This window comes from Anolis sagrei, chromosome Y (genome assembly GCF_037176765.1).
Source record: "Anolis sagrei isolate rAnoSag1 chromosome Y, rAnoSag1.mat, whole genome shotgun sequence".
NCBI lineage: Eukaryota > Metazoa > Chordata > Lepidosauria > Squamata > Dactyloidae > Anolis > Anolis sagrei.
This window is the reverse complement of record NC_090035.1, coordinates 80916797-80940304: the sequence shown is the minus strand read 5'-3', so window position 1 is coordinate 80940304 and position 23508 is coordinate 80916797. Positions and strand designations below refer to the sequence as shown.

Genomic DNA, 23508 nt, shown 5'->3' with positions numbered 1-23508 from the left:
TTCTGGTTTATGCAGCCATTGCCCTCCAGTGTATGCAGCCATTGCCCATCCATAGCTCCGTGGTTCGTGCAGTCATAGCCCATCTGAAGCTCTCTGGTTTATGCAGCCATAGCCCATCTGTAGCTTTCTGGTTTATGAAGCCATAGCCCTCTGGCTTATGCAGCCATAGCCCATCTGTAGTTTTCTGGTTTATGCAGCCATAGCCCTCCAGTGTATGCAGCCATTGCCAATACGTAGCCCTGTGGTTCATGCAGTCATAGCCCATCTGTAGCTTTCTGTTTTGTGCAGCCGTTGTGTGATGTGTGTGGCCATAGACTATAGCCCTCTGTATGTAGCCATTGCCCATCCATAGTCTTGTGCCTTATGCAGCTTAAGCGGCTGAGGGGCAAAAGGAAGGGGTCTGAGGCTGTTAGGAATGGTGGGAGTTGGAGTCCAAAACACCTGGAAAACCCTAGTTTGCACATACCTGGGTCAAAGCAAGGCAGGCTGGTAAAATGTTTGCACGGGACCTTGATTCCATGCCTTGTCCTTTCTCTCTCCTTGCAGAATAACATTCCCTCTAGCATGATGACCCGGAGGAACACCTACGTCTGCACGGACCGGCCAGGCGGGGAACGCCACTCCTTGCTCCAGAACGGCAAGGAGAACAGGTACCAGCAAGCGGCCATCCCCGGGTTGCAAACATCCGACTTACAAACGTCTCACAGTTAAGAACGGGGCTGAGACAAGAGGAAGGGAGAGGAACCTTCCCTTTGGAAAGGAAATCCACTCCTGGAAGGGTTATTATCAGGGGGGAAAGAGGGTCTCCGTCCAACACCAGCTGCATTTTCCAAAATCCAGTTCTCACAGGGACAGAAAGGGAAGCGAAATCTTCCGAACGGGCACGGATAGCATAGGGAAGGGTCTTAACCCTTCGCTATGGTATCCGAAGCTAGAGAGAGAGAGAAATAGAGAATAGGCTGGACATTTCGCTTTAAAATGACCCTGTTCCAACTTACATACAAATTCAACTTAAGAACAGACCTACAGAAGCTCTCTTGTTCATAACTTGGGGACTGCCTGTAATAATATCTATGGCTGGATGGGCCTCTGTTGGGAGGGATCACATGGTGCCATCCTGCCAGGCAGGACGAAGGGGGCTGGACAGGATGACCTTTGGTCCATGATGTCACAAATAGTCGGATGTGACGGAACGAATAAACAATAACAAAATACTATCTCTCTCTCTCTCTCTCACACACACACATATATATGAGATAGATACTATTTCAATCTCTCTCACACACATACATATATATTCACATCTGGAATATTGTGTCCAATTCTGGGCACCACAATTCAAGAGAGATATTGACAAGCTGGAATGTGTCCAGAGGAGAGAGACTAAAATGATAAAAGGTCTGGAGAACAAGCCCTATGAGGAGCGGCTTAAGGAGCTGGGCATGTTTAGCCTGAAGAAGAGAAGGCTGAGAGGAGATATGATAGCCATGTATCAATATGTGAGAGGAAGCCACAGGGAGGAGGGAGCAGATGAGGGGTCTGGAGAACAAGCCCTATGAGGAGCGGCTTAAGGAGCTGGGCATGTTTAGCCTGAAGAAGAGAAGGCTGAGAGGAGATATGATAGCCATGTATCAATATGTGAGAGGAAACCACAGGGAGGAGGGAGCAGATCAGGGGTCTGGAGGACAAGCCCTATGAGGAGCGGCTTAAGGAGCTGGGCATGTTTAGCCTGAAGAAGAGAAGGCTGAGAAGGGGATATAATAGCCATGTATCAATATGTGAGAGGAAACCACAGGGAGGAGGGAGCAGATCAGGGGTCTGGAGGACAAGCCCTATGAGGAGCGGCTTAAGGAGCTGGGCATGTTTAGCCTGAAGAAGAGAAGGCTGAGAGGAGACATAATAGCCATGTATAAATATGTGAGAGGAAGCCACAGGGAGGAGGAGGGAGCAAGCTTGTTTTCTGCTTCCCTGGAGACTAGGACGCAAGGGAACAATGGCTTCAAACTACAAGAGAGGAGATTCCATCTGAACCTGAGGAAGAACTTCCTGACTGTGAGAGCTGTTCATCAGTGGAACTCTCTGCCCCGGAGTGTGGTGGAGGCTCCTTCTTTGGAAGCTTTGAAACAGAGGCTGGATGGCCATCTGTCAGGGGTGATTTGAATGCAATATTCCTGCTTCTTGGCAGAATGGGGTTGGACTGGATGGCCCATAAGTTCTCTTCCAACTCTTTGATTCTATGATTCTATATATGACCTGCAAACCAAACGCCACAGGGGTGTCCACCCTCTTCCTACGATATCCTATGTTTTGGCTGGAGTTAGACTTTTAAAATGTCCCTGTTCCAACTGATATATAGATTCAACTTAAGTACACCCCTACAGGATTGTTTGTAACTTGGGGACAGCCAGTCTTGTGTGTTTCCTGGAGCGGCGCCCTCTCTAGGAGACGGACGGCCTGCCTTCGTTCGATTTCCCGGAGCGGCATGTGTTCCGGCCTCCGCTTTGGCCGCCTGCCCGCTTTCCACTGGCTGGCCTTGGCCCCAGGGAGGAGCCGGCATCCTGGCCGTCCATGTGACTCCCCAGAAGAGAATCAAGGACAGGCCTAGGGACACAAACACAGGCAGAACCTACCCCCCCCCCCCCCCAAAACACTCTATGCAACACGACTTTTGTTCCTGGGTCGTCAATGTCATTCCCTAATTGGTTCTACCATCAAAGTACGGACTGTAGAATTAAATAGGAAATAATACTTTCAAACCAGGAACAGGAAATATTGTTACATGATGTGAGTCTAGATGGCCTTTGGGGGTCCCTTCCTACGCTAGGATTCTATGATATAGCCAATATATCTAATAGATAGATAGATAAATAAATAGATAGATATTATAGATCTTCTCTCTCTGGCTGAAGCAATTGGATGTTGTCTTCCTACCTGGCCAAAAGGGGCTGGACTAGATGTCCTTTGGGGATCCCTTAAAACTAGGATTCTATGATTGATTGATTGATTGATTATAGATAGATCATCTCTCTCTCTCTTTCAATCATATCTATGGCTGGAGAAATTGGATGTTGTCTTCCTGCCTGGCCAAATGGGGCTGGACTAGATGGTCTTTGGGGGTCCCTTAAGACTAGGATTCTATGATTGATTGATTGATTGATTGATATTATAGATAAATCATCTCTCTCTCTCTTTCAATCATATCTATGGCTGGAGAAATTGGATGTTGTTTTCCTGCCTGGCCAAATGGGGCTGGACTAGATGGTCTTTGGGGGTCCCTTCCGACTGGGATTCTGTGATTGATTGATTGATGTTAAAGATAGATAATCTCTCTCTCTCTTTCAATCATATCTATGGCCATCTATCTATGGCTGGAGCGATTGGATGCTGCCTTCCTATCTGACCAACAGGGACTAGACTAGATGGTCTTTGGGGGTCCCTTCCGACTAGGATTCTATGTTTGATTGATTGATTGATTGATATTATAGATAGATCATCTCTCTCTTTTTCAATCATATTGATGGCCATCTATTTATGGCTGGGGAAATTGGATGCTGCATTCCTGTCTGGACAAAGGAGGCTGGACTAGATGGTCTTTGGGGGTCCCTTCCGACTAGGATTCTATGATTGATTGATTGATTGATTGATATTATAGCTAAATCATCTCTCTCTCTTTCAATCATATCTATGGTCATTTATCTATGGCTGGAGCAATTGGATGATGCATTCCTACCTGGCCAAAGGGGGCTGGACTAGAACATCTCTCCCTCTCTCAAACACATGTAAGGTCTATTTATGTCTGGATGGCCATCTGTCAGGAGCGATTGGGTGGTGCCTTACTCTCTTGGATGAAGGGGGTTGGACTGGATGGCCTTTCAATTATGGGATTCTGTGATATATCTAATCTATCGATCTATAGAACATCTCTCTCTCTCAAACACATGTAAGGTCTATTTATGTCTGGATGGCCATCTGTCAGGAGCGATTGGGTGGTGCCTTACTCTCTTGGATGAAGGGGGTTGGACTGGATGGCCTTTCAATTATGGGATTCTGTGATATATCTAATCTATCGATCTATAGAACATCTCTCTCTCTCAAACACATGTAAGGTCTATTTATGTCTGGATGGCCATCTGTCAGGAGCGATTGGGTGGTGCCTTACTCTCTTGGATGAAGGGGGTTGGACTGGATGGCCTTTCAATTATGGGATTCTGTGATATATCTAATCTATCGATCTATAGAACATCTCTCTCTCTCAAACATATATAAGGTCTATTTATGTCTGGATGGCCATCTGTCAGGAGCGATTGGGTGGTGCCTTACTCTCTTGGATGAAGGGGGTTGGACTGGATGGCCTTTCAATTATGGGATTCTGTGATATATCTAATCTATCGATCTATAGAACATCTCTCTCTCTCAAACATATATAAGGTCTATTTATGTCTGGATGGCCATCTGTCAGGAGCGATTGTGTGGTGCCTTCCTCTGCTGGCTGAAGGGGGTTGAACTGGATGGCCTTTGGGGGTTCCTTCTGATTCTAGGATACATCTAATAGATTATTGGATGGTGCCTTCCTGCCTGGCCCAAGGGGGTTGGACTGGATGTCCTTTGGGGGTCCCGTCCGAGTCTAAGGTGTGTGACCTTTCTATAGCTGTCTATTTATGGCTGGATGGCCATCTGTCAGGAGTGATTGGATGGTGCCTTCCTGTCCTCACTGAAGGGGGTTGGACTGGATGCCCTTTGGGGATTCCTTCTGACTCTAGGATACATCTAATAGATAGATTGATAGATTATTAGAGGCTGCCTTCCTGCCTGGCCCAAGGGGGTTGGATTGGATGTCCTTTGGGGGCCCCGTCCGAGTCTAAGGTGTGTGACCTTTCTATAGCCGTCTATTTATGGCTGAATGGCCATCTGTCAGGAGTGATTGGATGGTGCCTTCCTGTCCTCGCTGAAGGGGGTTGGACTGGATGCCCTTTGGGGGTTCCTTCTGATTCTAGGATATATCTAATAGATAGATTATTGGGGGCCACCTTCCTGCCTGGCCCAAGGGCTTGGACTGGATGTCCTTTGGGGGTCCCGTCCGAGTCTAAGGTGTGTGACCTTTCTATAGCCGTCTATTTATGGCTGAATGGCCATCTGTCAGGAGTGATTGGATGGTGCCTTCCTGTCCTCACTGAAGGGGGTTGGACTGGATGGCCTTTGGGGTTTCCTTCTGATTCTAGGATACATCTAATAGATAGATCATTGGAGGCCGCCTTCGTGCCTGGCCCAAGGGGGTTGGACTGGATGTCCTTTGGGGGTCCCTTCCGGGTCTAAGGTGTGTGACCTGTCTCTCTGCTCTTTCTCCCCTTCCTTCTGCCTGGCAGCTCTGTGTCCAGCCGCGTGCCCCCGGCCTCGCCCTCCAGCCACAGCATTGCGGCCAGCTCCTCCTCCTCCTCCTCGGAGCGCACCCGCCTCTCTCGCGGCACCAACATCCGCAGCACCTTCCACGGGGGGCAAGTGCGGGACCGGCGTGGGACCGGCGTGCAGAACGGGCCGCCCACCTCGCCCACGCTCTCCCACGAGGCCAGCCCCCTGCCCCAGAGCCGCAGCCGCGCCACCTCCAACCTCTTCAGCAAGCTCACCTCCAAACTCACACGAAGGTGAGCGAGCCCCAGGGAGGAGGGCGCCAATGGGCGCGCATGGGTATCATCTATGCGCACGCAAGATCTCCATGTGCGTTGACTAGGGGTGTGCAAAATTATCAAATTGATTAGATTCATGCATACGAATCAATATTGCAAACTTACCTGTAGGGAATTTTCCCCAGTTCCTTTTATCCATCCGTTGCAACAGTTGACCTTGAAAGTTCACCCCAAAAGTGAGCATTGCCTTTATTGGGGCGGCATTACCCTTGATTAATTGATTTGGGCACCCCAGTCCCTTTCATCCATCCATTGCAACGGTTGACCTTAAAAGTGCACCCCAAAAGTGAGCCTTGTTAGCGAGTTGGGTGCCCAAATTTCTTTTGACCATCCATTGCAGAGTTGGACCTCAAAAGAGCACCCCAAAAGTGAGCCTTGTATTTATTGAGGCATTGCTCTTGCTTTACTGATATGGAGATCCCATGTATCTAGATTGCACCCTAAAAGTGAGCATTGCCTGAACTGGGCCATTATCCTTGCATTACCAATCAGGGCACCCCAGTTCCTTTGGTCCATCCGTTGCAGAGTTCGACCTTGAAAAAGCACCCCAAAAGTGAGCCTTGTTACCAAGTTGGGTGCCTGAATTTCTTACAACTATCTGTTGCAGAGTTGGACCTCAAAAGAGCACCCCAAAAGTGAACCTTGTCTTTATTGGGGCATTGCTCTTGCTTTACTGATATGGGGATCCCATGTCCGTACATTGCACCCCAAAAGCGAGCCTTGTCTTAACTACGGCATCACTCTTGCTTTACTGATATGGGGATCCCATGTCCTTACATTGCACCCCAAAAGTGAGCATTGCCTGAACTGGGACATTATCCTTGCGTTACCAATCTGGGCACCCCAGTTCCTTCGGTCCATCCGTTGCATAGTCTGAACTTGAAAAAGCACCCCAAAAGTGAGCCTTGTTACCAAGCTGGGTACTCGAATTCCTTTCAACCATCAGTTGCAGAGTTGGACCTCAAAATGAGCACCCCAAAAGTGAGCCTTGTCTTTATTGAGGCATTACTCTTACTTTATATTTATTGGGGCATTGCTCATGCTTTACTGATATGGGGATCCCATGTCTGTACATTGCACCCCAAAAGCGAGCCACGTATTTATTGGGGCATCGCTCTTGCTTTCCTGATATGGGGGATACCATGTCCTTACATTGCACCCCAAAAGCGAACTTTGTCTGAACTAGGACATCACTCTTGCTTTACTGATATGGGGATCCCATGTATCTAGATTGCACCCCAAAAGCGAGCATTGCCTGAACTGGGGCATTATTCTTGCGTTACCAGTCTGGGCACCCCAGTTCCTTTGGTCCATCCGTTACAGAGTTTGAACTTGAAAAAGCACCCCAAAAGTGAGCATTGCCTCTATTGGGGGATTGCTCTTGCTTTGCTGATATGGTGATCCCACATCTTTTGATTGCACCCCAAAAGTGAGCATTACCCTTGGTTTACGTATATGGGCACCCCATATCGGTTGGGCACTTTCCTCCCAATTCCTTTCGTTCATCCGTTGCAGTGTTTGACCTCAAAAGTGCACCCCAAAAGTGAGCTATGTCTTTATTGGGGCACTGCTCTTACTTTACTGATATGGGGGTCCGACATCCCTAGATTGCGCCCTAAAAGAGAGCATAGTCTTTACAGGGGCATTGCCTTTCGCTTCGTTGATTTGGGCACCCCAATTCCTTTCGTCCATCCGTTGCAGTGGCTGACCTAAAAAGTGCACCCCGAAAGTGAGCATTGCATTTATTGGGGCATTGCTCTTTTTCTACTGATATGAGGGTCCTATATCCCTTGAGTGCACCCCAAAAGTGTGACTTGTCTTGTTATACTGATATGAGGGTCTCGTGTGTCTAGATGGCACCCCAAAAGTGAGCATTGTCTGAACTGGGATACTACCCTTGCATTACTGAATTGGGCACCCCAATTCTTTTCGTCCATGCATTGCAGCAGGTGACCTAAATAGTGCACCCCAAAAGTGAGCATTGCATTTATTGGGGCATTGCTCTTGCTCTACTGATATGAGGGTCCCATATCCCTAGATTGCACCCCAAAAGTGAGCATTGTCTGAACTGGGGTACTACCCTTGCGTTACCGATTTGGGCACCCCAATTCCTTTTGTCCATGTATTGCAGCAGGTGACCTAAAAACCACACCCCAAAAAGTGAGCGTTGCATTTATTGGGGCATTGCTCTTGCTCTACTGATATGAGGGTGCCATATCCCTAGAGTGCGCCCCAAAAGTGTGACTTGTCTTGTACTGATATAAGGGTCTCATGTGTCTAGATTGCACCCCAAAAGTGAGCATTGTCTGAACCTTGCGTTACCAATTTGGGCACCCCAATTCCTTTCAATCATGCATTGCAGCAGGTGACCTAAAAAGCGCACCCCAAAAGTGAGCATTGCATTTATTGGGGCATTGCTCTTTTTCTACTGATATGAGGGTGCCGTATCCCTTGAGTGCACCCCAAAAGTGTGCCTTGTCTTGCTGTACTGATATGAGGGTCTTATGTGTCTAAAGTTGCACCCCAAAAGTGAGCATTGTCTGAACCTTGCGTTACCAATTTGGGCACCCCAATTCCTTTCATCCATGCATTGCAGCAGGTGACTTAAAAAGTGCACCCCAAAAGTGAGCATTGTCTGAACCATGCATTACCAATTTGGGTACCCCAATTCCTTTCATCCATGCATTGCAGCGGCAGACCTAAAAAGCACACCCCAAAAGTGAACGTTGTCTTTATTGGGGTGATTTGGGGGCCTTATTTCCATTTGGCAAAAGGGGAAGGGGGCCCTCCGCCGTCTCCTGGGGGGTCTCCTTGTGGTCACCTTGGGGTCCCCTTTGCCCCTCTCGGCTTCCTTGCGCACTAACCCCCTCGGCTTCCTTCCTTCCTTCCTCCTCCACCTCCTCCTCCTCCCCGCGCCTGTTTCACTCTGGCTTTTCTCTGTTTTCAGGGTCACTCTTGACCCCTCTAAGCGGCAGAATTCTAACAGGTGCGTCTCGGGCGCTTCCATGCCTCAAGGATCTAAAATCAGTAAGTCTGGCTGCTTTTCCTTCCCTTGTTTTGCTCACCCGGCGGCTGCCTTCCCCTTCCGGCTGCGCCCTTCCTCTCCCCGCCCTTGTCTTTCTCCCCTTTCCGCCCTCCTTGGCTAGAAAAAGAGGGGGACCCCTTACCCACCCCCCACCCCCAGGGAGGGGAGCCTATCAAGGAGCCACATCACCTTGGAAGCACATCTTGGGCACTCTGAACATGCTCAGAAGCACTCTTGTCCCCCAAGTTTCATGCCCTAAGGCTACTCTTCCCAGCCATAAGTGCACAAGACCCACAAGAGCCAGGCTTAGCATATACGTTGGGCAAAACTCATTCCTTGCCATCTCAGACATGGTTGTTGTTATCGTTATTAGTAGTAATAGTAGTAGTATTATGTTTCATTTGCAGAAAGGCACTCTGCACATGCTCAGAGGCACTCTGAGTTTTAAGCCCTATGGCCACTTCCCAGCCCATACGTGTACAAAACCCATTAGAACCAGTATAGGTTGGGAGTGAAACCCACTCCTTGCCATCTTAGGCACTGTTATTATTATTATTATTATTATTATTATTATTATGTTTATGTTTATGTTTATGTTTATGTTTATGTTTATGTTTACGTTCATGTTCATGTTCATGTTCATGTTTATTTTTTATGTTTAGGATTATGCTCACAGACACTCTCCACCTGAGTTTTTTGATACCCACTCCTTGCCATCTCAGGCACAGTTGTTGTTGTTGTTGTTGTTATATTTATTTGCAGAAAGGCACTCTGCAGATGCTCAGGCACAGTTATTATTATGTTTATGTTTATTATTATGCTCACAGACATTCTCCACCTGAGTTTTATGATACCCACTCCTTGCCATCTCGGACACATTTGCTGTTGTTGTTGTTGTTGTATTTATTTGCAGAAAGGCACTCTGCACATGCTCAGAGGCACTCTGAGTTTTAAGCCCTATGGCCCATTCCTAGCCCATAAGTGTACAAAACCCATTAGAACCAGTATAGGTTGGGAGTGAAACCCACTCCTTGCCATCTTAGGCACTGTTATTATTATTATTATTATTATTATTATTATTATGTTTATGTTTATGTTTATGTTTATGTTTATGTTTACGTTCATGTTCATGTTCATGTTCATGTTTATTTTTTATGTTTAGGATTATGCTCACAGACACTCTCCACCTGAGTTTTTTGATACCCACTCCTTGCCATCTCAGGCACAGTTGTTGTTGTTGTTGTTGTTATATTTATTTGCAGAAAGGCACTCTGCAGATGCTCAGGCACAGTTATTATTATGTTTATGTTTATTATTATGCTCACAGACATTCTCCACCTGAGTTTTATGATACCCACTCCTTGCCATCTCGGACACATTTGCTGTTGTTGTTGTTGTTGTATTTATTTGCAGAAAGGCACTCTGCACATGCTCAGAGGCACTCTGAGTTTTAAGCCCTATGGCCCATTCCTAGCCCATAAGTGTACAAAACCCATTAGAACCAGTATAGGTTGGGAGTGAAAACCATTCCTTGCCATCTCAGGCACGGTTATTATTATTATTATTATTATTATTATTATTATTATTATTATGATGTTTATGTTTATGTTCATGTACATGTTCATGTTCATGTTTATTTTTTATGTTTAGGATTATGCTCACAGACACTCTCCACCTGAGTTTTTTGATACCCACTCCTTGCCATCTCAGGCACAGTTGTTGTTGTTGTTGTTGTTATATTTATTTGCAGAAAGGCACTCTGCAGATGCTCAGGCACAGTTATTATTATGTTTATGTTTATTATTATGCTCACAGACACTCTCCACCTGAGTTTTTTGATACCCACTCCTTGCCATCTCAGGCACAGTTGTTGTTGTTGTTGTTGTTATATTTATTTGCAGAAAGGCACTCTGCAGATGCTCAGGCACAGTTATTATTATGTTTATGTTTAGGATTATGCTCACAGACACTCTCCACCTGAGTTTTTTGATACCCACTCCTTGCCATCTCAGACACATTTGCTGTTGTTGTTGTTGTTGTATTTATTTGCAGAAAGGCACTCTGCAGATGCTCAGGCACAGTTATTATTATGTTTATGTTTATTATTATGCTCACAGACATTCTCCACCTGAGTTTTATGATACCCACTCCTTGCCATCTCGGACACATTTGCTGTTGTTGTTGTTGTTGTATTTATTTGCAGAAAGGCACTCTGCACATGCTCAGAGGCACTCTGAGTTTTAAGCCCTATGGCCCATTCCTAGCCCATAAGTGTACAAAACCCATTAGAACCAGTATAGGTTGGGAGTGAAAACCATTCCTTGCCATCTCAGGCACGGTTATTATTATTATTATTATTATTATTATTATTATTATTATGATGTTTATGTTTATGTTCATGTACATGTTCATGTTCATGTTTATTTTTTATGTTTAGGATTATGCTCACAGACACTCTCCACCTGAGTTTTTTGATACCCACTCCTTGCCATCTCAGACACATTTGCTGTTGTTGTTGTTGTTGTATTTATTTGCAGAAAGGCACTCTGCAGATGCTCAGGCACAGTTATTATTATGTTTATGTTTATTATTATGCTCACAGACATTCTCCACCTGAGTTTTATGATATCCACTCCTTGCCATCTCGGACACATTTGCTGTTGTTGTTGTTGTTGTATTTATTTGCAGAAAGGCACTCTGCACATGCTCAGGCACAGTTATTATTATGTTTATGTTTATTATTATGCTCACAGACATTCTCCACCTGAGTTTTATGATATCCACTCCTTGCCATCTCAGACACATTTGCTGTTGTTGTTGTTGTTGTATTTATTTGCAGAAAGGCACTCTGCAGATGCTCAGAGGCACTCTGAGTTTTAAGCCCTATGGCCACTTTCCAGCCCATAAGTGTACAAAACACATCAGAACCAGTATAGGTTGGGGGTGAAACCCATTCCTTGCCATCTCAGACACGGGTATTATTATTATTATTATTATTATTATTATTATTACAATTATTATTATTATTATTATTATTATTATTATTATTATTATGTTGATTTGCAGAAAGGCACTCTGCACATGCTCACAGACACTCTCCACCTGAGTTTTATGATGCCCACTCCTTGCCATCTCAGACACATTTACTGTTGTTGTTGTTATATTTATTTGCAGAAAGGCACTTTGTACATGCTCAGAGGCACTCTGAGTTTTAAGCCCTAGGACCACTTCCCAGCCCATAAGCGTACAAAACACATCAGAACCAGTATAGGTTGGGGGTGAAACCCATTCCTTGCCATCTCAGGCACGGTTGTTGTTGTTGTTGTTGTTGTTGTTGTTGTTGTTATGTTTATGTTTGTTTATCATTATGCTCACAGACACTCTCCACCTGAGTTTTATGATACCCACTCCTTGCCATCTCAGGCACAGTTGTTGTTGTTGTTATTGTTGTTGTTGTTGTTATTTGCAGAAAGGCACTCTGCACATGCTCTGAGTTTTAAGCCCTATGGCCACTTCCCAGCCCATAAGTGTACAAAACCCATCAGAACCAGTATAGGTTGGGAGTGAAAACCATTCCTTGCCATCTCAGGCACGGTTATTATTATTATTATTATTATTATTATTATTATTATGTTTATGTTTACGTTCATGTTCATGTTCATGTTCATGTTTATTTTTTTATGTTCAGGATTATGCTCACAGACACTCTCCACCTGAGTTTTATGATACCCACTCCTTGCCATCTCAGACACATTTGTTGTTGTTGTTGTTGTTGTTGTTGTTGTTGTTATATTTATTTGCAGGAAGGCACTCTGCCCATGCTCAGAGGCACTCTGAGTTTCAAGCCCTATGGCCATAAGTGCACAAAACCCATCAGAACCAGTATAGGTTGGGGGCGAAACCCATTCCTTGCCATCTCAGGCATAGTTATTATTATTATTATTATTATTATTATTATTATTATTATGTTTATTATTATGCTCACAGACACTCTCCACCTGAGTTTTATGATACCCACTCCTTGCCATCTCAAGCATTGTTGTTGTTGTTGTTGTTGTTGTTGTTATAATATTCATTTGCAGAAAGGCACTCTGCCCATGCTCAGAGGCACTCTGAGTTTTAAGCCCTATGGCCACTTCCCAGCCCATACGTGAACAAAACCCATTAGAACCAGTATAGGTTGGGAGTGAAACCCATTCCTTGCCATCTCAGGCACAGTTATTATTATTATTGTTGTTGTTGTATTTATTTGCAGAGAGGCACTTTGCACATGCTCAGAGGAAATCTGAATTTTATGCCCTATGGCCACCCCAGCCCATAAGTGTACAAAACCCATCATAACCAGAACAGGCACAGTTATTATTATTATTATTATTATTATTATTATGTTTATGTTTATGTTTATGTTTATGTTTGTTATTATTATTATTATTTGTAGAAAGGCTCTCTGCACATGCTCAAGCATGATTATTATTATGTTTATGTTTATTATTATGCTCACAGACACTCTCCACCTGAGTTTTATCATGCCCACTCCTTGCCATCTCAGCCACAGTTGTTGTTGTTGTTATTTGTTTATTATTATTATTATTGTTGTTATTATTATTATTATTATTTGCAGAAAGGCACTCTGCACATGCTCAGAGGCACACTCCGCCTGAGTTTTTAAGCCCTATGGCGACTTTCCACGCATAAGTGTAGAAGACCCATAAGAGCCAGGCTTAATGTATAGATTGGGGACAAAACATAATCCTTGTCATCTCAGGCACTGTTGTTGTTTTTGTTAGTATTAATTATGTTTCATTTGTAGAAAGGCACTCTGCACATTCTCAGAGGCACTCTCTGCCTGTGTTTTACGAAACCCAAATTCCTTGCCATTTCAAGCATGGAATTGTGGGAGTTGGAGTCCAAAACACCTGGAGGGTGGCCTCAAAAGTTTGCCCATACTTCCTATAGAGCTTCCCGTTGGGGATAATATATATTAATGGCACCTGCACAAGTTTCACCCACCAATGTCAATGTCCAACGGGGTCCGGTGAGGTTCCTTGGGTGGCCGGACGCTGGCCTTTCCCCTTTGCCCGCTACCTTGACCTCTTAGCCATTGCTTGGACTTGACCGTTGCTTTTCTCTTTCCTTCTGTTTAGGGTCGCAGACGAACCTGAGAGAATCAGGGGACCTACGCTCACAAGGTACGTTTCTGGACCCGGTCTTCGGCCAGGGTGCATTGTGTCGGATGCGGGGAGGCGGAATAATATCTAGGTAGCATTGCGCAATTGGGCGGGGATCCCACTGCCAATTGATGGTCACACCATAGAGTTGCCTTGGAGGACCTAGAAAATTCCTAGAGGGGACTTTAAAAAAAAATTGGGATGCAATATCCAGGTGGTGTCTGGGGTCTGATAGTTCCTAGGTATCCTCTCTAGGAATTTCCCAGTGCGTCTTGATGGTCACTTCCGGTGGAAGCACACCACAGAGTTGTCCTGGAGGACCTAGAAAATTCCTAGAGGGGACTTTAAAAAAAAAATTGGGATGCAATATCCAGGTGGTGTCTGGGGTCTGATAGTTCCTAGGTATCCTCTCTAGGAATTTCCTAGTGCATCTTGATGGTCACTTCCGGTGGAAGCACACCACAGAGTTACCTTGGAGGACCTAGAAAAATTTGATGTTCACTTCCGGTGGAAGCACACCATATAGTTGCCTTGGAGGACCTAAAAAAATCCTAGAGGGGACTTTTAACAAATTGCGATGCAGTATCCAGGTAGTGTCTGGGGTCTGATAGTTCCTAGGTATCCTCTCTAGGAATTTCCCAGTGCGTCTTGATGGTCACTTCTGGTGGAAGCACACCATAGAGTTCCTAGGTATCCTCTCTAGGAACTTCCCAGTGCTTCTTGATGGTCACTTCTGGTGGAAGCACACCATAGAGTTGCCTTGGAGGATCTAGAAAATTCCTAGAGATGACATATATATTTTTGGATATATGGGGGAAGTTTATGAAACTGCACAAACTTTGTCTTTATGGGAGTGCTATCTAGATGTAGTGTTCTGTGTTGGGCGGGGATCCTGTCAAAGGATTCCCCGATTGCCACTGGATGGTAAGGTATGGTGGACGCCTACCTGGCTGAGACGTGAGTTGGCATAGAATGGGGAACGCCTGGCTCGAGAGCAGTACGTGTGAAAAAGATCTTGGAGTCCTCGTGGACAACAAGTTAAACATGAGCCAGGAATGTAATGTGGCGGCAAAAAAAGCCAATGGGATTTTGGCCTGCATCAAGAGGAGCATAGTGTCTAGATCTAGGGAAGTCATGCTCCCCATGCTCTATTCTGCTTTGGTTAGACCACTTTACCTGGAATATTGTGTCCAATTCTGGGCACCACAATTGAAGAAAGATATTGACAAGCTGGAATGTGTCCAGAGGAGGGTGACTAAAATGATCAAGGGTTCTGGAGAACAAGCCCTATGAGGAGCGGCTTAAGGAGCTGGGCATGTTTAGCCTGAAGAAGAGAAGGCTGAGAGGAGATATGATAGCCATGTATAAATATTAGGCTTGGGTAACCACGGAAAAATTTGGTTCTAAACTCGTTTTGTTTTTAGGGGGCCCTTGCGTTTCGTTTTTTTTAATAATTCCGAAATTTTCCTTTTAAAAATTTCGAAATATAAGAGATTTCATAAAATTATGAATCGATTCATTAATGGCGGGCGCGATTGCGCAATATGCTAAAAAACCCTCCAAATGGGACAGGGGGAACTTCTGAAGCTTCCCTCTCCCTTTGTTGTTGACTGTTGGTGTGATAAAACAAACAACAACTATAAAACTTGCACCAGACATGCGAAAATAATTACGAAATAATTACGAAATAATTGGAAAAATTGTTTCGAATCTAATTTACTCCTCACACTATTCCTGCATGGCTCAATACTGGATCGTAAGCTAATTTAAATACGAATTAATAACGAATTACGAAATTAACGAATGAAACCGCCCAAGCCTAGTTCCTAGGTATCCTCTTTAGGAACTTCCCAGTGCAACTTGATGGTCATTTCTGGTGGAAGCACACCACAGAGTTGTCCTGGAGGACCTAGAAAATTCCTAGAGGGCACTTTTAACAAATTGGAATACAGTATCCAGGTGGTGTCTGGGGTCTGATCGTTCCTAGGTATCTCTCTAGGAATTTCCCAGTGCAACGTGATGGTCACTTCCGGTGGAAGCACACCACAGAGTTACCTTGGAGGACCTAGAAAATTCCTAGAGGGGACTTCTAAAAAGAATTAGGATGCAGGTAGCTGAAACTGTATCCAGGTAGTGTCTGGGGTCTGATAGTTCCTAGGTATCCTCTCTAGGAATTTCACAGTGCATCTTGAAAGCACACCACAGAGTTGTCCTGGAGGACCTAGAAAATTCCTAGAGGGGACTTTTAACAAATTGGAATACAGTATCCAGGTGGTGCCTGGGGTCTGATAGTTCCTAGGTATCCTCTCTAGGAATTACCCAGTGCATCTTGATGGCCACTTCCGGTGGAAACACACCATAGAGTTGTCCTGGAGGACCTAGAAAATTCCTAGATGGGACGCTAAAAATTGGGATGCAGGTAGCTGAAACTGTATCTAGGTAGTGTCTGGGGTTTGATGGTTCCTAGGTATCCTCTCTAGGAATTTCCCAGTGCGTCTTGATGGTCATTTCTGGTGGACGCACACCACAGAGTTGCCTTGGAGGACCTAGAAAATTCCTAGAGGGGACTTTAAAAATTGGGATGCAGGTAGCTGAAACTGTATCCAGGTAGTGTCTGGGGTCTGATCACTCCTAGGTATCCCCTCTAGGAATTTCCCAGTGTGTCTTGATGGTCACTTCCAGTGGAAGCACACCACAGAGTTGCCTTGGAGGACCTAGAAAATTCCTAGAGGGGACTTCTAAAAAGAATTGGGATGCAGGTAGCTGAAACTGTATCCAGGTAGTGTCTGGGCTCTGATAGTTCCTAGGTATCCTCTCTAGGAATTTCACAGTGCATCTTGATGGTCACTTCCGGCGGAAGCACACCACAGAGTTGCCTTGGAGGACCTAGAAAATTCCTAGAGATGACATATATATGTATGTGAGTTGGGTTTTCTTTTTCTCCCCTTGCAGTGGCAATCTACCTTGGCATCAAAAGGAAGCAGAACCCCGGCTGCTCCGATTTACCTGGAATGTGAAGCTGACCAGCCCCCGCTCGGCCGAGGCTCTGCTGGCCGCCCTCCGCCAGGCCACGGACTCTGCCCACTGCTTCTGCCGCCAGACGGAGCCCTTTGTCCTCTCCTGCTCCTTCGAGAAGGCCCCCAGCGAGCTTTTCTGCGCCTTCGAGGTGGAGGTCTGCCGGCTCCAGCGCCTGGGCGGCCTCCACGGGGTGCTCTTCCGGAGACAGGCCGGCACCTCCCTCGCCTTCCGCAGCCTGGTGGGAAAGATCTCCGACCAGCTGCAGCTCTAGCCGGGCGGGCGGCCAGCCCAGGGGACCCTCTTGGGAGACCCCCGCCCTAGAAACACACCCGGTGCAGCCCTCCACGCTCCCAACATTTCCGGTGCACAGAGGAGCCGCTCTGGGGACGAGGCTGCCTTGCAATTGTGGGGGCGTCGGGTGCAGATTTGGGGTGCAAAAGGTGGCGATGCCATTAGGACTCTTCTGGACGATCACAGGCTGGAGACAAAATCCTCAACCCCATAGTTTCAGGGATGGGTCTGATCCTGCATTGCATTGCATCAAGGAGCTGCTCTGGGGGAAGGGTTGCCTTGCACTTGTGGGGGGATTCGGGGGCGTTTGGTGTGGATTCTGGGGTGCAAAAGGTGGGGATGCCGTTAGGACTCTTCTGGACGATCACAGGCTGCAGACAAAATCCTCAACCCCATAGTTTCAGGGATGGGTCTGATCCTGCATTACGCTGCATCGAGGAGCTGCTCTGGGGGAGAGGTTGCCTTGCACTTGTGGGGGGATTCGGGGGCGTTTGGTGTGGATTCTGGGGTGCAAAAGGTGGGGATGCCATTAGGACTCTTCTGGGGGGAAAAGTATCCGAAGGAAGGAGGGATAACAGGCTGCAGGCAAGATCCTCAACCTCCAAAGTTTCAGGGATGGGTCTGATCCAGTACTGGGGTGCATTGAGGAGCTGCTTTGGGGGGATTTTGGGGGCATTTGATGCTGATTTGGGGGTGCAAAAGATGGGAATGCCATTAGGACTCTTCTGGGTGAGAAATATCCAAAGGAAGGAGGGATAGCAGGCTGCAGACACCAACATTTCAGGGATGGATGCATCGAGGAGCTGCTCTGGGACAGGGTTGCCTTGCACTTGTGGGGGGATTCGGGGGTGTTGGATACAGATTTTGGGGTGCAAAAGGTGGGAATGCCATTAGGACTCTTCTGGATGAAAAGTATCCAAAGGAAAGAGGGATAGCAGGCTGCAGATACCAAACATTTCAGGGATGGTTGCATTGAGGAGCTGCTCTGGGGATGGGGTCGCCTTGCACTTGTGGGGGGATTCTTGGGCATTGGATACAGATTTTGGGGTGCAAAAGGTGGAGTGCAATTAGCACTCCTTTGGGTGAAAAATATCCCAGGGAAGGAGGGATAACAGGCTGCAGACACCAACGTTTCAGGGACAGATGCATTGAGGAGCTGCTCTGGGGATGGGGTCACCTTGCACTTGTGGGGGGATTCGGGGGTGTTGGATACAGATTTTGGGGTGCAAAAGGTGGAGTGCCGTTAGCACTCCTTTGGGTGAAAAATATTCCAAGGAAGGAGGGATAACAGGCTGCAGACACCAACGTTTTAGGGATGGATGCATCGAGGAGCTGCTCTGGGGATGAGGTTGCCTTGCACTTGGGGGATTTGGGGGTGCAAAAGAGAGATAATAGGCTACAGACAAGAGTCTCAACCCCAAAGCTTCAGGAATGGGTCTGATCCATTACTGTGGTGCATTGAGAAGGCTGAACCTTGCAATTGGAGGATTTGGGGGTGCAAAAGAGAAATAATAGGCTGTAGACAGGATCCTCAACCCCAAAGCTTCAGGAATGGGTCTGATCCAGTACTGTGGTGCATTGAGGAGGCTGAGCCTTGCAATTGGAGGATTTGGGGGTGCAAAAGAGAAATAATAGGCTGTAGACAGGATCCTCAACCCCAAAGCTTCAGGAATGGGTCTGATCCAGTGGTGCATTGAGGAGGCTGAGCCTTGCAATTGGGGGATTTGGGGGCATTTGATGCGGATTTTGGGGTGTAAAAGTGGGAAAATGCTATTTGGACTCTTCCAGGGGGAAAATATCCCAAGGAAGGAAGGATAAGAACAGGCTGCAGACAAGATCCTCAACCCCAAAGTTTCAGGGATGGGTCTGAGCCAATATTGTGATGCATTGAAGAAGTTGAACCTTGCAATTGGGGCATTTGGGGGCATTTGGTGGGGATGCCATTAGGACTCTTCCAGGCAAAAAATATCCCAAGGAAGGAAGGATAGCAGGCTGTAGACAAGATCCCTGTATGGTTCCAATGTTTCAGGGTGTGATGCATCAAGTAGCAACTCTAGAGAGGTTAAACCTTGCAATTTTGGGGGGCATTTGATGCGGATTTTGTGGTGCAAAAGAGGGGGAACACCATGGATGGAAAATGGCCTAAGGAAGGAGGTACAAGATCCGCAATCCCTGTATGCTTCCAGCATTTCAGGGTTTGATGCATCAAGGAGCTGCTCTGGGGATGTGGTTGCCTTGCACTTATGGGGGGATTTGGGGGTGTTTGATGTGGATTTTGGGGTGCAAAAGGTGGTGATGCTGTTAGGACCAAAAGTATCCAAAGTAAGGAGGTATACAAGGCTGCAGACGAGATCCTCAACCCCATAGCTTTAGGGATGCATTGAGGAGCTGCTCTGGAGAGGGGTTGCCTTGCACTTGTAGGGGGATTTGGGGGCGTTTGAGGTGGATTTGGGGGTGCAAAAGGTGGGGATGCCGTTAGGACTCTTCTGGGCAAAAAATACCTGAAGGAAGGAGGGATAACAGGCTGCAGGCAAGATCCCTAGATGGTTCCAAGGTTTCAGAGTCTGATGCATCAAGGAGGGAATAAGAATTGCCTTGCACTTGTGGGGAGATTTAGAACCATTTGATGCAGATTTTGGGGTTGCAAAAGGTGGGGATGCCATATAGGACTTCTGGATGAAAAGTATCCTAAGGAAGGAGGGATAAGAACAGGTTGCAGATAAGATCCCCGGACAGTTCCAATGTTTCAGTGTCTGGTGCATCAAAGAGTGGAAAGAGTGGGGGATAAGAACAGGCTGCAGATGAGATCCTCAACCCCATAGCTTCAGGGATGGGTCTGATCCAGTATTGTGGTGCATTGAGGCAGTTGAACCTTGCAATTGGGGGATTTTGAGGCATTTGGTGGGGATGCTATTAGGACTCTTCTGGGCAAAAAGAGTCCTAATAACCCAAGGAAGGAGGGATAACAGGTTGCAGACACCAATGTTTCAGGAAGTGATGCATCGAGGAGTTGCTCTGGGGATGGGGTTGCCTTGCACTTGGGGTATTTTGGGGGTGCAAAAGAGAGATAATAGGCTGCAGACAAGATCCTCAACCCCATAGCTTCAAGAATGTGTCTGATCTAGTACTGTGGTGTACTGAGGAAGTTAAACCTTGCAATTAGGGGATTTGGGGGAGGGGGCGGCATTTGATCTGGATTCCAGAGTGCAAAATAAGGGGGATGCCATTAGGACTCTTCTGAGCAAAAAAAATCCCAAGGAAGGAAGGAAGGAAGGAAGGAAGGATAAGAACAGGTTGCAGACGAGATCCTCAACCCCAAAGTTTCAGGGATGGGTCTGAGCCAATATTGTGATGCATTGAAGAAGTTGAACCTTGCAATTGGGGGATTTGGGAGCATTTAGTGGGGATACTATTAGCACCAGGCAAAAAATATTTCCCAAGGAATTAGGGATAGCAGGCAGCAGACAAGGTCCCTGTATGGTTCTAATGTTTCAGGGTCTTATGCATCAAGTAGCAGCTCTAGGAAGGGTAAACCGTGCAATTTTGGGGGGCATTTGATGCGGATTTTGTGGTGCAAAAGAGGGGGAACACCATGAGGACTCTTCTGGGTGGAAAATATCCTAAGAAAGGAGGGACAAGATCTGCAATCCCTGGATGGTTCCAGCATTCCAGAATCTGATGCATCAAGGAGCTGCACTGAGGTTGGGGTCACCTTGCACTTAGGGGGATTTGGGGGCTGTTTGATGTGGATTTTGGGGTGCAAAAGGTGGGAATACCATAAGGACTCTTTCAGGGGAGAAATATCCAAAAGGAGGGATAACAGGCTGCAGACAAGATGCCTGTATGGTTCCAATATTTCAGGACTGATGCATCACAGAGCTGCTCTAGGGAAGGGGTCACCATGCACTTCTGAGGGGATTTGGGGGTGTTTGATGTGGATTTTGAGGTGCAAAAGAGGGGGAACACCATGTGGACTCTTCTGGGTGGAAAATATCCTAAAGAAGGAGGGACGAGATCTGCAATCCCTGGATGGTTCCAGCATTCCAGAATCTGATGCATCAAGGAGCTGCTCTGGGATTGGGGTCACCTTGCACTTAGGGGGATTTGGGGGTGTTTGATGTGGATTTTGGGGTGCAAAAGGTAGGAATGCCATAAGGACTCCTTCAGGGGAGAAATATCCAAAAGAAGGAGGGATAACAGGCTGCAGACAAGATCCCTGTATGGTTCCAATATTTCAGGACTGATGCATCACAGAGCTGCTCTAGGGAAGGGGTCACCATGCACTTCTGAGGGGATTTGGGGGTGTTTGATGTGGATTTTGAGGTGCAAAAGAGGGGGAACACCATGAGGATTCTTCTGGGTGGAAAATATCCTAGGAAGGAGGGACAAGATCTGCAATTCCTGGATGGTTCCTGCATTTCAGGGTCTGATGCATCAAGACACTGCTCTGGGATGAGGTCACCTTGCACTTTTTGTAATTGGTGAATGGGGAATTTCCAAGTCGGAAGCAACATTATTCCAAAGGGAAGTTCTTTGGTTCATGGGGAAAGTATGGAGAAGTTTGGAGGTCGGAAAGAGATATCTGGCAATGGAAACAGGGCTGCTATCCTCATACTTGTGTTCCCAGTGGTCATCTAGTAGCCGTAGTGGTCAAGATGGGAGGCTAAAGTTGACTCTGGAAAGTGTCAATTGCAGTTCCAGCAAGAAAGAGATCCTTGGCATGAAAATAGAATGAGTCATTGGGCTGCTATTGTACTTCTGTGTTTCTCGTGGTCATCTGGTGGCTATAGTGGTCAAGATGGGAGGATAAAGTCAGCTCTGGCAAATGTCCATTGCAGTTCCAGCAAGAAAGAGATCCTTAGCATGGAAACAGAATGGGTCATTGGGCTGCTATCCTAATTCTGTGTTCCCAGTGATCATCTGGTGGCTGTAGTGGTCAAGATGGGAGGCTAAAGTCAGCTTTGGCAAATGTCCATTGCAGTTCCAGAGAGAAAGAGATCCTTGGCATGAAAACAAAAAGGGTCATTGGGTTACAAGTCAACTAGTGGTCAAGCTGGGAGGCTAAAGTCAGCTCTGGTGGCAAATGTCCATTGCAGTTCCAGCGAGAAAGAGTTCCTTGGCATGGAAATAGAATGAGTCATTGGGCTGTTATCCTACTTGTGTGTTACTAGTGGTCATCTGGTGGCCGTAGTGGTCAAGATGGGAGGATAAAGCCAGCTCTGGCAAATGTCCATTGCAGTTCCAGTGAGAAAGAGATCCTTGGCATGAACACAAAATGGGTCATTGGGTTGCTATCCAGTGGTCATCTAGTAGCCATAGTGGTCAAGATGGGAGGATAAAGTCAGCTCTGGCAAATGTCCATTGCAGTTCCAGCAAGAAAGACGTCCTTGGCATGGAGACAGAATGAGTCGTTGGACTGCTATCCTACTTCTGTGTTCCCAGTGGTCATCTGGTGGCTGTAGTGGTCAAGATGGGAGGATAAAGTTGGCTTTGGCAAATGTCCATTGCGGTTCCAGCAAGAAAGAGATCCCTGGCATGGAAACAGAATGGGTCATTATCCTACTTTTGTGTTCCCAGTGGTCATCTACTGGCCATAGTGGTCAAGATGGGAGGCTAAAGTCAGCTCTGGAAAATATCCATTGCAATTCCAGCAAGAAAGAGATCCCTGGCATGGAAACAGAATGGGTCATTGGGCTGTTATTCTACTTCTGTGTTCCTAGTGGTCATCTAGTAGCCGTAGTGGTCAAGATGGGAGGCTCAAAATATAATATTATGGATTCTCTTTTTGACTTCTATTCCCTTGCAATTGCGAATAAGAAGGAGATTAATTGGCACGGAGATTGAATTGATTCATATTGGCCTGCTGGCCCTGCTTTGTGATAGCAGTGGTCATCTGGTGTCCGTAGCAGTCAAGATGGGAGGCTTGATGTTGTGGTCACTCTGGGCAGCTTTCTATTGCAAACTCAAGGCAGGAAAGAGATGGAAATGGGACAGACTTTGGCATTGATATCCTATTTCTATGGTTGTGGTGGTCATCTGATGTCCGTAGCGGTCAGGGCTAAAGCACCCCTTGGCATTATGGTCACTCTGGTCAGCTTTCCATTGCAATCCTAGACAAGAAAGAGATATTTGGCATTGAAATGGATGGAATGGGTTCTGGACAACTTAGCATGGAAATTGGATGGGTCATTGGGATGATATATGGGCAATGTAGTTCCAGTGGTCATCCGGCATCCATAATGGTCAAGGTGAAAGCCACTCAATGTTGACAGTGACTCCAGGCAGCTTTGCATTGCAAGAAAGAAATACTTGGCATGGAAAATGG

At 46.4% G+C, this 23508-nt stretch overlaps 1 protein-coding gene across 2 annotated transcripts in view; it reads left to right on the top strand.

Annotated features, from left to right (window-relative positions):
- Positions 1–22660, top strand: part of LOC132780761 (MAP/microtubule affinity-regulating kinase 4) — a 101076-nt gene extending 78416 nt beyond the window's left edge. Inside the window, exons 14-18 of one of the 2 annotated variants that reach the window (XM_067461307.1) lie at positions 547–650; positions 5364–5639; positions 8629–8708; positions 13851–13895; positions 16827–16989. In XM_067461307.1, the coding sequence (XP_067317408.1) occupies positions 547–650; positions 5364–5639; positions 8629–8708; positions 13851–13895; positions 16827–16891 (570 nt within the window). In that variant the 3' untranslated portion in view covers positions 16892–16989. Of the gene's footprint in view, positions 1–546; positions 651–5363; positions 5640–8628; positions 8709–13850; positions 13896–16826 lie in introns of both variants that reach the window. The other variant, XM_067461306.1, reaches the window with a different exon arrangement.
- The last annotated feature ends 848 nt before the right edge of the window (positions 22661–23508 follow it).